The 14,031-nt window shown below is 32.8% G+C and overlaps 2 protein-coding genes across 3 annotated transcripts in view; both read right to left on the reverse strand.

The window, feature by feature from the left end:
* Positions 1-8,424: 8,424 nt before the first annotated feature.
* LOC108694047 (apolipoprotein D-like) lies at positions 8,425-10,916 on the reverse strand. 2 transcript variants are annotated; one of them, XM_018203298.1, is made up of 5 exons: positions 10,832-10,916; positions 9,587-9,705; positions 9,200-9,330; positions 8,885-9,064; positions 8,425-8,569 (listed from the first exon to the last, which is right to left on the reverse strand). In XM_018203298.1, exons 2-5 carry the CDS (start codon positions 9,695-9,697, stop codon positions 8,425-8,427), a joined length of 567 nt encoding a protein of 188 aa, XP_018058787.1. In that variant the 5' UTR covers positions 9,698-9,705; positions 10,832-10,916. The 2 variants fall into 2 exon arrangements, with proteins under 2 accessions (XP_018058787.1, XP_018058788.1); XM_018203299.1 differs by lacking the exon at positions 10,832-10,916 and adding an exon at positions 10,078-10,294.
* Positions 10,917-12,116: 1,200 nt separating this feature from the next.
* The window catches only part of LOC108694035 (apolipoprotein D-like), a 2,480-nt gene continuing 565 nt past the window's right edge, over positions 12,117-14,031 (reverse strand). Inside the window, 2 exon segments of the mRNA XM_018203282.1 lie at positions 12,117-12,891; positions 13,688-13,990. Of these exon segments, the coding sequence (XP_018058771.1) occupies positions 12,406-12,891; positions 13,688-13,990 (789 nt within the window). The 3' untranslated portion in view covers positions 12,117-12,405.

Here is a 14,031-nt window from a genome sequence, read left to right on the forward strand (position 1 = left end):
TAATATATATAAACTAAATATAAATATCAACTGGTATAATTTTACGATTTTATAAAATAAGAGATATTTATTAACTTCTAGAAAAAACTCATAAATTAGTGGTCTTCCTGGTTCAACCTTGTTGATCAATTTCTATTAATATAATCGAAATCATTTTTCATTATTATATTATATCTCTATATATCTGTGCAAAACTGCTATGCAGAAATTAGGATCATAAATCATACGTTCTAACTGTGGATAAGTGTGCTAGTGAACACGCGACATGTCAAATTGACGATGAACTACGCATTTAATCATACTATTCAACATTTTTTCCCCTCTCTTCTATTATTATCGATGGGAGCGGCTTATTTTGCTAAGAGATGCATGCATGCTCGCTGCAAATGCGTAAAATACAGAGAATAAAATGGAAGACGAGATGCTCTCGAATTTCATCCCGGAGGAATCGAGGGCAATTGGAATATCCATCGTTCATTTACATAATTCGAGATCGACGACGGATAGGAAGAACGCCCACGTAGCTGCGTCGAATCACGATCGTCTTACGAATCCTCTCCTTCTTCCTGTCTACCAGAACGTGCTTGATTACCGAACGCCGTTATTACTGGACGATGTACGAGCAGGAGAACGAGGAGCGAGAGAGGGTACCAGGACTCGTTTTGCAAATTCGCGGTTGATTGAAAAGCTTGTGCGGTATAAAAACCGGGAGATAATTGCGGCAGGAAAAATGAGGGAAAAAAGTCCGGGTGATTACTCTCTTACCGTATAGCATGATTCAGGCAACATAGAATTCTATCTGTTAATAGGCTTGATGGTGGCCAAGTGGATGCAATGATGGTTAAATTCGTGCGATAGGTTCTTACGTCTTTTCCTTTTGGTCCATCTCGTCCTCGTGCAGCTATTAACTTAATCTCAGCGATTATACAGTTACATGAGTTACCGTTTAATATTTTATCGTCGATGAAAGCATGTTTGCTCATCGTTTCGATATCGTAATGTCCGGTATACGAATTACATGTTACTAAAAATTAAAAAAATATATTAGGGTTTACGTGAACATAATAAGAATAAAACTAAATTAGAGTTGTATGGTAATGAAAATTCTTTATGATCCTTCATTTTTTTTACATTAAACTAATTACAGAGTGACTAGCTATATAATAAATTGCTATTTTTTTACATGTAATCGAAGCGATAACAGCTATACCTATTTTTAATTAGAGATTGCTTTTACATAAAATATATGTAATCATCTAAAGAATTTCCATCGTTTTTGCAAATTTCTCATTAATATAATATGAGAAATAAAAACCTAGTTATACATTCTATATACACTATTCAGAAAAAAACGTAAATTATAATTATCCTGATGACTATGTCTAAGTAAAGTTTAGATAGTCTATCTGTCTATGCTAGTCGGCACGTGAGCACAATATACAATATTACCCAAAGCGGTACAGCTGATATCATAAACAAGACACCGCAGTGCACAGCGAAGCGCGGTTTAATCTACTGCAAATACAGGGCGCTTCGTTTAAATCAAGGCAATGTCAAGAAGAGAGAACGGACCCCTTTGTCGGTTCTAATCTGTACAAACAATCGTATATCTAGCAGTCGTCGGCCAAACTCTCGGTTTAGCCGAATTTATCCTAGTAGTAGCTTCTGGAAAATATCATGAGACCTGGGATTCACTACTTTTTTACATATTTTTTAAATTTACGATTAGTTTGTGTATGTACATTACATTTTATATCGTAAATGTCATATATTTGCTCTTATTTAGTAAAGTACGTTTTATCTTGTGTAATAGTAATTAGATAATTCATTCAAAGAAGAGAATTCATTCATCAACGTGATATCGCGACTTACGCGCTGAAAGTAATCGAATCAATTCCAATGATACTCCAATGATATTTTAATATATCTTCAGATGCAGGAACGTCTCTTCTGAGAATTTCGTTCTCTAGAGAGGCATCGTAATAGTACATCATTAAAGAAACGCGATTATGCGCTTCACAAGGAACAGCTTTTAGTAGAAATGAGGTAGCGTACTTTTGGACCGCGGCTTTTACGTCACAGTCGACGCGACGGGATGTACGCGTGCATATACTGAGTATACCAAGAGATCCTCATCTATGCAGCGAAAAAAATAGAGAGAGAGGAGGAAGGGCAGAGAGCTTTCATGCATTATCACACAGTTTCCGCTTTGCAAGACTTTCTTTGCCCGATCGCGGCGCGGCCTCCAATTAACGCTTTCCGCGGCGCTCAAAAGACCAGACGGTAGCACTGAAAATGGATTAAAGTGCACACCGTTTGCTACCGACTTTTACAACATTTGCAGACACAGGTACATATGTTAGCAGTCGCTGATAATTCCCCGCGGCTGTTATTCTCTATTTGGTTCAACTATTTCATAATGCCAAGGGATATTAAAGTAAAAAAATTTATAAATGCCACAAAGGAGAGGTAGTATCGAACCAAAAAATTTTTCATTTCATATATCCGATATCTAAATGATATAACATATTTCAACAAGACATTTAATACACTGCAGAATTCGTGAGAGAGACATAAAGCTTGGTTATTTGAATCCTTTCGGAATGGAGCCTTGCGATTGGTATCGTCGGTACGCGGAATAGCGAGTGCTTCGAGAAAGGATGGGATATATATCGGATTTAGTTTTTCGTCGGCGAATCGATCAGCTTGAACCCATCTGACCTCGCGAGGACGTAAAGGGTTGAAAGTAGGAGAAGCCACGGTATGAAGAGGGACAGGGGAGCACGAGTCTGAAAATAAGAAGATACTGATAAAAGAGCTGGGGCTGCACGTTGGCCTAACAAGACTCAGGACTCAGGGGCTATTATCATAATTGTGGGCTGCAGGCAGCGGCTGTGCCCACAAACCAGAATGCCTCTTGTCTCATCTACCTTCGTCCTCGCCTTCTTCTTCTTCCTCTCCTTCTCCTTCATCGTCTTCCTGCACTTCTTTCTCCGCGCGCATTTCTTCTTCTTCTTCGCGACTTTTTACTTAACCTTCGTTCTCTCGCGTTTCGCGCACCCCTTACCAACCTTTCACATGATCTAAAGACAAATGAAACAGCCTCCATATTCACCCAACCTTATTCCACATTTCCATCTAAATTAAAAAAGCGATGAGTAATCCGCGCGACACGATTCGATGCAACGCTGCAACGCAGCACAAAGAAATTATCTTTCGTCATGTGAAACAAGTCGCGTTCGAAGCAGTCTGTTGTAATTAGTAAATAATATGTTTTTACAAAAATATCGTAGGTAATGTTTTTTAGACACGATTCTGAGATTAAGTTGTTTTTATACAACGATATAATGAAACGACGTGTAGTGCTAATAAGAAATATGAACTACTATTTAGACTAATTATATGGGATGCATTATTTAGGTGAAATTACAGACGGTAGGATGCCTTCCGAACGTTCGTTATTAAATTCAACTATGTATGATGTAGATCCTTCGACGTAGACCACCCTGAGGTGAAACGCAAACAACCGTTTATCCCTCTTCGAAAAGAAACCAAATGGAATGCTCAGTGCACTTCTTTTTTTTATCTCGATCGTAGTCTTGACAGAATACGAGATATTTTTGCAGAAACGAGCATGCAGTTTCTTTTTAAGAAAAGTTTGGTACATTTTTTTTGTTGCTTATTATATCAGCATACACAGACGATGAGATATATTATAATACTTATTGCTAGGCGCGTGTATTAAGATATGCTTCAATTATATGACTACATATAATAGAGTTTTACGAGATGTCATTTAGTTTCTTATTACAATGGATCCCAATTATCTTCTTCACGCTTCAGTTATTAAAGAATATCCTCTCTTATATTTAATTCCTGTTACTTAAATTACAAATCCGTAATTAAAAAAAAATTATTTGTTCAAGTGTGAAATTGAAATACGAAAGATTCATTATTAACGAAATTGGATTTTATTACTTGAGATTTTAAATGAACGCTTTACTTAGAATATCTGATCTTTTCTTAATAGGTCATTAAATATGAACAAATCTATAAATTTTTATTTTAATTCCAATTAAGAATATTGTTCCTTGCATTTATAATTAACATTTGTAAATCAATTATATAATATTTTATATAGTATTTTATTCTTCGCTTTCTAAATGTAAAATCAATGTTTGATTAAGGTCTGATTGCACTAACGTTACTTTAAGCAAGACTTAAAATTCTTTCTGTCTCTATCTCTTTGGTTTTAAAACAAGATAGATAAAGTTCTAAATCTCGCTTAAAGTCAAAGTGAAGTTGGTGCAATCGGGCTTGAATGTCTTAATGAAGTATCACAAAGTATATTGTACAATTCCCTTATAAATAATTCAGAAAAGTTTATTTGCTTTAACTATAATGCAATAGTACTACTACTACTACTATTACTACTACTACTACTACTACTACTACTACTACTACTACTACAAAATGTTTGTGCTCGAATTTTCACCTCGAGAATTCCCTTTTTAAAACCAGAGAATCAGAAGCAACCGGCAGGTGCGCGATAGAATATCCGTTTTCCTTTAAATTATGCGAAATAAGCAAATATACTTCATCCTCAAATTGTTGCACGGTGTGTCGAAAGCGCATTTTTTTCCCATTTGTTTCCCGTGCACTCTTTCAGCAAGAGATGCCAGGGGCGTGTATGTTTGTTTAGCCTCGGTATACCCTGTTATTAGGGACCGCTGCCCATGCCTCTCGAAAACCGTAGGGCCCACGCGGAGATTTGGCCGCCGTGAGTCCGATCGTACATCCCCCTTTCCGCCCTTCGTCTCATCGTTCCCTTCCTTGCTTCATTTCGTGCGTAAAAGAAGTTCTCGAGAAAAGAACGACGAAATAAATTTGGAAGGGGGTCCCGCTGGCTCCTAGCAGATCCTTTCCCTTTAGATCTTGATTTAGATTCTACCACGTTTTAATTTATTACAAGCGATGGCGACGATTATACGGAAACGAGTCTTCGGCTTGGGAGAATACGCCAATTTTTAGCCCATGCGAATAAAAAGAGAGAAAAATGAACTGAGGGAACATAAAGAGGAGCTCATGTAGTGGAGTATTAAAGAGAAAATTCAGGAATTTAAGCGCGTTCAGATACTTATTAAAAGAGTAAAGATTTCTTCGAATTATTTCAATTCCTCTCCATCTCATGTACACAAACAGGCTTTCTGTTTCGTGAAATAAATAAATAATTTTAAACTTTAATTTAAACTTATAATTTCATACGCAATACTTTCTGATTACTTAATTATATTTTTTTACATATTTTGTAAGATTGTAAAAAACTTAATGGACTTTTTAAATTTTAATCTGTATATATTATATTATGCATACAATTTCGATCAAATTAAATTTTTCTTATTAAAAATTTAAAAATTTATTTAATATTGTATGTATTAAATAAATTTTTAAAATAAGAAAATATTTACTATGTTATATATGTGTGTACGAGTATGTCTTAAATAGCGGACACTAATCATATATGTTATTTCTAATTAAAAATTGAGTTGAAAAGTCCTCTACAATTTTGTAATTTTCGCAATGGTTGACGAAATATTAATTTCTAAATGTTGCTGAATAAACAGCTGCTCAACTTATTAACTATCACGAAAAATGCAAAATGGTAAAGAACTTTTTGATTCAATTTTTTATCAGGATTAGCATTATATGATTCGGCAATCACTTACTCGGCGATCTTTAGAAATTAATGTTTCTTTCACAACTAACGTTACTATAATCAATTATTGCGAAAATTACAAAATGATAGAGGACTTTTTGATTTAATTTTTAATTAGGAATAGCGCTATATGATTAGTGTCTGCTATTTAAGAAACATCCTGTATAGGTATATACATTTATTCACACGCAATGTTAAAGTCCTTTATGTTCAAATTTATATGATCCGCACACTCGTTGCAAGCGAGAAAGAAATCCATACATTTTTTGTGGTGTGATTCGTGGGATCACGCGACTCCTCTTTCTCTCGATGCACAATGCATCCCTGATGACATATCCTGCAGGATCCGCAATTGAATAGTGTTCTGTTTGCGTGGATGGCACGTGACAATGCCCGAAGACCCGTCTCGCACGCGACCACACCCCGTCGCTGTTATTTGTTTAATTTAAGGGTATTGTTGCGTGCGATTTCGTTAGTCGCTGCTCGATTTATTTCGTCTACGATCATTTTTGATGCATTTTTAACGTGGGAGACACTGGAGAATACCCGGTTCAATCGGATATCCCTTTATTTCGAATATTCGTAATCGCAAACAGTGCGAATTTGTGCGACTCGACACGCAGCTTGCAACGCAGTGTCCGTCGCAATCGATTACACGCGGAACTTTTACCGTCCCATTAATGAAACTTTTTACGCATTCATTTATTAGCGTCCCTTCCCGACGATAAATAAACGCTGTACCCCGCCATCGTGACATGTATTATGCATGCGATATTACAAAGCTGATGATGCTCGCTCACACGTAAATTATCATTATACGGATAACTTAATGGCCGACTAAATATTTCTTGCATCGTTTTTACATAATTGAATCTTCATAACTGGTTCGCGAAATCTTTTTTTATCGGCTGATCATCGATCGTGGTAAGCGAACTTTCGACTCCTCCGACGTGCATCGCGCGATCTTACAACGAAAATTGGCACTCGTTGAGAACTAGCACTCGCTGGAATCTTACTGGCTAAAGAATCTTGGCAGTCACGGATAAAGTTCTGTGTGCAGCAAATGAGGCCCGACGAGCCCAGCGAAGAACACTACATAACCAATTGTCGATAAATATTTAGATTTTTAGAACATCACGTGCAGTTTTTAGATCTGTTCTTTTTAAAGTTCTTTTAAGTTCTGAACCTAATTCTAAATTGAAGACATAGAGAATGGACTGCGCGATTTGTGTGTCAAAAATAGTCGATAAAAGTAAGAGAGAGGAATCGTGGAAGAGAGCCAATTTTTATCTCTTTCCATTACGATATTATATTTAACGATATAATGAAAGAGAGAATGAGAAGAAAATTGGCCGTTTTCCTTCTCTCTTATTATTGTCGATCACATGTGGATGGCCTTCTTAAATACGGATTACATAGTTTATTCTCTATGTCTTTGTTCTAAACGAGTGCAATAAGTTAGAGTGGAATAAACTATATCCGTTTTATTTTATCTTATTAAATCAGTGTACACCAGTTCAGAACTTGGAGTGAAAAATAAACAGATCTAATATAATGTCGCAGTGTTATGAAAAAAAAATTAATTTTATCTTTCCAAATTTTCCATTTTTACATTCTTTAAATGCATAAATATAACAATCAATTATTATAAAATTATAAAATGTATTACCACACACACGATGAACAGATAATTAACGAGATATGTATGATTACTCAACTTGATAAGTAATAACGACTTATTCACAGATTTCATGATAATTTAAAAAATTAACGTAAATTATCGGTGCCAATCTGAGTCATAATATTTCAAACAAATGAATAAATATACATAACAAATAAAATAGATTAACATGAAGTATATATAAAAAACACATACAAAAAATAGATAGCTGTAAATATTGAGATACAAATGTATAGATGATCTGTATCTTAACATTTTGACCGTAAAATTATTTATTAGCGCCACATTATCTTTGAAAAATTTATTTCAAAAATTATTTTTGAATCGTTACGTAATAAAGCAATCTTAGATCCAAATCTCTTAAAAAATAATATTCTATAAAATTTTCAAATTTATACTAATATATATTTATACTAATATATATTATATTATACATATATTTTTAAAATATTCTTTTATCTTCTTTTATTTTATAAATATTTCTTTTATTTCTATTTCTAAGCAGATAACAAACAGATCAGTTAGTATATAAACTAACTAATATATAAATTTATATCTCGCAGTCAAAACGTCAAATGCATCAATATAATTATCCTCATTATATATTTGTACTGACGATAATATATTCAAAATGTTTTAAATTCAATTTGTTCAAAATAAATGGAATTAAAATTTAAATTATGTTTCATTGTTATGAAACAATATATTCAATTTTTCATATTCCATTAAAAATCACAGTCACAAGAAAGAAACAAATATAGAAAGACAGAAAAATACAACTTTTTAAACATTATAACTACATAATATTTTAATTTCGAATATAAAATAAATATTCGTAACAATTCTATTAATTTAAGTACATCCGCAATCATAATACTTGCACAATCATAATACTTGCACAATAGCCAGTAAAATCAGCATCTGCTGGCATAAATAAATTTGTAATTCAAGAAGTCTTACATAAAATTGCATCGCAAAAAAAATTTTTCTTCGAGCATATTTCTGTACATCCATGTAGAGGTCGTTCTTAATTCGTAACCGGACAATTTTTTTGATCTGTACGAATAAAATACGCTCTGCTGATGTTATTCTTGTCGATAATTTGATAAGCCTTTTCTACAACTGCGACTGACGGTTTTGGTTCTCGTGTTAAAATCCAAACGTTTCGTACACTGCAAAAACACATTATAGTTTTAGTAATCCAGTAAAAGTCTGTTCAATCTAATTTCTAATCTAATATCTCTAGAATAGAAGATTTTTCAGATAGAAAAATATGCCTTTAAAACATGAACACGAATGCATTAAGAAATTAAAATTTTTTTCTACTTATTTAGCAGCATAAAATGTAAAATTAATATTTAATAATAAAGGCACAGGAAAGATTTATTGCAATCAACTAACTTTGTATCGGGCAAAAAATGCTTATTTTATATTAATGCTTATACTTATTATATATTTTCCCGCAATCTTGTCACATGCAAACTTACTTAAGAACTCCGAGATTTGTACAACTCCATATTACGGCATAGGATATGTAGTCTGTGTCTAGAACCCAATAAGGTGCATCGAATGGCAGTGGCAAGGATGGAAAAGTGACGGTCAATTTAGGATCATCGGATCTACCAATTAACCTTGCAATGCCCTCGATACTCGTTGCGACTCCAGTTCTATGCAAGAGAATAGAGCTTTACTTTAAGTAGATAATTGTCAGTTGACGATGATATCATTCTTATATCACTGTTTTTCTTGCTTTTTTAATGACTTAAAATTACTTGATGAGTATCAGGTACTATTATACTCACAATGAAGAAATTTGTTTATTCAGGATTTTCACCGAAGCATTTTCATTCAGACTGTAATTAGCTGTCACACATTTTCCACCAAATTCAAACCACGCAAAATATCTCTCGACTTCGTACCATTTGCCCAAATACTAGAAAAAAAATCTGTAATAACTCTCTAAAACTTTTATATGAATCTTACTCTAAAGAGTGAAATCTCATTCTTAAAAATTGAAACCCAAAATTGGGTCAATTTTCACTTTTTGAAGTGAGATTCTATTCCAAAGAGTAGAGTTTAGAGTACTTTTGATTTAAATGCACAAGAAGAAGGATTGTTTTATATACTTTATGTTGTATATACTTTATTTTAATATTAAGTATAAGTCAAAATAATTGTTCTGTACTCACTCTTTCAAGTTCGAAATTTTGCATTGCTTCCAAGTTTGGACATGTACCCAAAAATGGCACCTGCGCCATCGCTGCATTTGCGATGATAACAATTACAAATATCCGTAACATATTCTTTTCTGAAAAAAGAACAGAAAATATTTATTCCATTTTTTAAAGGTATGTATAGGTATGTATAGGTATGTATAGGTATGTATAAGTATGTATACGTATGTATAAGTATGTATGTAAAATATGTTAAAAATTTAAGAATTTTAATGTATAACAATAATAAGTTTGTCGGATTTTTATTGAAATAAAATTCAAATTATATAATTATATGAAGAAATCAAATAAGTAAAATCTTTTACTTATTACGCGCATATATATGCACTTGCACATGCAGAAACATTAATTTAGAAGATCAAACAAAGATCAAACAAAGATAATGTTAATCTTATTTTAGACAAAATTGTTTATGTTGAAATATTAATGAAACTTCCTATACATACTGGAATGCCAGTGATCATAGAAAATTCTTCCGTTATAATAATCACCGTTACAACAACACAAGGTATATTATCGTGTAATGATGCACCACTTAAAGAACTTATTTTACAAACCAAGTTTGTAAAATATTGTCAAACCATCAACTTTGATGCTTCGAAGATATTTCTTTGTGCTCCTTTCGTGTTTTCAAAGTACATAGTTACTAACTTCGAAATACTCAAGAAAATGAAGAGAAACGAGCGTGTGCTCTTTTATATTGCATTATCGCGGACATTAGTTTCTAAATTGATGATATCATAATGCAACACTGTTCTGCGTGGCATACTTTATAATGTTTATGAACGTACTTTACTTGTTGGACTTTTATCACTTATATTGCATAATCTGTGTTGATTTCGCTTTTATATACTACAAGGATTAAGAATGAAATAACAATTATTTCGAATATCAGCATTCTTTTTTTATTGTACTAGCAATTTGAAATTCATTGATATGAATATTCCTTGATATGAAAATATTAAATACAAGTCAAACTGTTATGCGAAAATATTACACGTGAATTATTTAAGTTCAAGCGGCCTGATTTCTAATTCTCTGATCTCTTTAACTTACCTGACAAGAAGTTTATATTTGCACAAGTAGTTCAGCAAGCAATTTATTGTTAGGAAATTCGATCAAAGTAGAAAGGGCAAAGAGAAACAACTTGAATGCGATATCGGCAATACAATTTCATGGCACTCTAAATACAGCACTCACCTGATAGCTTTGACCGTCGAATATCAGTTTTTTCGAGACAATTTTGACAAGGATTAGCGCTGAGGATTACTTCTCATACGATGGATCGTTCGTAGGTGACTGAACTTCCTGCTCCGCGATTCGCTTCGTCGGAGACGAACCCGCGAAGGTTGACTGGATATGTTTGGCAGAGTACTGACAGTTAGTGGGTCAGTAACGGTACGTTCGGGGTTCAAGAAACCCGGCTTGAATTTGCCATTGACCAATAGATGATCAACAGATTCAGAGGCACGTGGACCATTTCATGATCAGATGCGATGGACCACTTTTGATAATTGCTCGTTTGTGAATAGATTTTGCAGTAATGACTAATAAATCAGATACGAAATGAATACGTTAATAGATAGATAGAATAATTTAAAAGGAGAATATTTTAATAGTAAATATGTTTGTGATAAATCGATTACGTTATATATATAGTGAATATATTTTCGTTTTAAGTATTATGCACTACAGGAATAAAAAAGTATCTATAGGGTATTTATGTACTAATCTTAATTCATTCTATAAAGAAAAATGTATATTTCTTGATTAATTCATTAATCAAGAAATATACATTTGAGAAGAAAAGTAAATTTGGAAAAAAATATTTTTGCATTATATTTTGCATTATATAAATATTTTTCTTGCATTTAGATATATAAAGAAACTTTCTTTTGAATATTCTTTATATATCTAAAGAAAAGTATTTAAGTTTTTTTATTTCTTCATCTGTATTCAGAGTTGAATACAGATGAAACATTTACTTAATCGTTCTTCTAATATTTAAGATCTCATCAGTGTTTGTAAGTGGTAGTTTTAAATTGATATGATTATTATCAAAGATTGAACTATTAATGATGATATGAAAAATGTATCCGTTATGTGACCTGCTTATGTATTTATGTTTATGTAAAAAATACTATGACACATTTAGCTTTTACTGGTACCACGTTTCGTGATGCGAAAGCTAAAAAGACTTTCCAAGAGTTTAAGAAGTGCATTTTCTCTCTTATTATATGATTATATTACTCACAGCACATAACTTATCGTAGTAAATTATTGTAGAAAAATTTTAAAGAAAAATGAAGTTTTTTTTAAATAAAGTAGTACGTCTTATTGATCAAATATTATTTTCCATTAATCAGATATAATTCTGTGTATTAATTTATAATTTATAAATTACGTTACAGTAATCAGTAATTAATTTGACATGCATATCATCATATCTGTATAATGAAATGGAAATAATAAACAAATGGGTACGTTTTATTAAGACATTTTTTATAACAATTTTATTTATCTTTGTTTCTTTTCTTTTTTTTTTTTACATTTGTACGTAAGCCTATAAAACAAAGCGCCGTGTCAACCCTATGTCCTCAAACGACAACGTAGAACGACAGCATGTCGATGGAACAAGTGATTAATGATTTTACGGTACTTAAGCGAGACTGGTTCTCAATGAGGAAACCGCTACGAGCCTAAGACATCGAAAATCCCCAGGAATACATCCCTGCTAGCGCCAACTAACAGACTTTTTTTGCTAAATAATACTTCTAGGCAATTGCTTCTGGTTTTTTCGAATGTTCGCTTTTTTCCTCCTTTGTATTTTCCGCGATGTTCTCCTCCCTGACCTCGACAATGATCATTTTATCCCTTGTGTCGTCACTCTCCTCCTTTATCGTCTCTGCTAACTTCAAGATCCGTTCGGGAACAGTTTCGATGGGCTGCTCGAGCTTTACGGGTTCCTCCGCTATTATCTTCGGAATATCGGAGAGCGCTTTCTCGCCCATAATCCCGGCTGTTGATTCCTCCTTCTCCTTTATCTCAGTATCGGCATCATTCAGAGCGACGGATGATCTGGAACTCTCATTCGGCTCAATTGGTTGTGGTCTCTGTTTTCGCTTCTCCGACTTCTCTGGCTTTGCCTGCTCAGGCTCCTCAGACTCCTCCGTTGTCGAATCCAAATAGGCACATTCCGCTTGATCGGTTTTCACGAAGAACGTTTTCGATATTTTGTATTTATCAAGAACGCCATAAGCCTGGAATCGAAAAAAAGAGATTTTAAACTTTTATAGTGATGATAAGAAGATTCTAGAATATGTATTATAATAACTGTATTAATAATTTTCAAACGTAAAACTTGTTATTTTATTTTATATTAATAATTTTTATTTTTTTATATTCTCGGCCGTAAATCCTGAATATATTAAAACTCAAAATATATTATTATGTCTTAATATAAACTAATTTACTTTGTAATTCATTTAAATTTAATAATTGGACATTTTAATTTGAATTCTATTAAAATATAATTTTTTAATTATTTATTGCAAAGAATGTAATATTTGTAACAATTTTTTAATTAATTTTGTATTTTAAAATACAAACAAAGATAATATTTTTCGCAATAAATTATTCGCAGTTTTTAGATTTCATCAGCATATGACAATTAATATTCTTCTCTAAAAAATGTCTATTAGCATCAAAAAAATTATTAGTACTTAATTTTTTGTTAGTAATTGCTTATACAATTTAATAAGTAATATTACTATTATGGTTCTTATGAATGCGGAAAAACAATATGTGAAACGCAATATGCGAAATCAGAATATATTGGGTTGTCCGGAAAGTTCGTGCCGACTAACCTATATAATTTAATAAATGTATACTAAAATTTAAATCTTCTGCGTTTCAATTTTTCTTCAAAATCGGCACGAACTTTCCGGACAATCCAATATGTAAATTCACGCGAGAAATTTATATTGAACCAAGATCCACTTCGCCCGAATATAGGATTTTTCTTAAAATTTGATTTTTATTTTATTAAGCTTTTACCTTTTGAAGCACTTTTCCGGACGGTACTCGTTCTCTCGTCATGACCCATGCATTTTGTGCGTGGACCGGGCCAATACCTTGACAGCTCCATAAAACAGCGTACGAATCGTAATCCGTTTCGAGTACAGAGTATTTAGTCTCGGGAGTCAGTGGAACTGTGGTATACCTGACTTGAAGTTTACCCTCTTCGGCTTTGGAAGCCGCGGGCTTAATTTCACCTTCCAGTATCCTCTTTACGCCAGTGCTAAATGTCAGAGATATTATATTAAAATCCCATTATTTTTTAATGAAATTCCCATACACCTTATAAATTTATCAAACGAATTAGATGAAATATGTATATA

The sequence above is a fragment of the Atta colombica genome, unplaced genomic scaffold, assembly GCF_001594045.1.
Source record: "Atta colombica isolate Treedump-2 unplaced genomic scaffold, Acol1.0 scaffold112, whole genome shotgun sequence".
Taxonomy (NCBI): domain Eukaryota; kingdom Metazoa; phylum Arthropoda; class Insecta; order Hymenoptera; family Formicidae; genus Atta; species Atta colombica.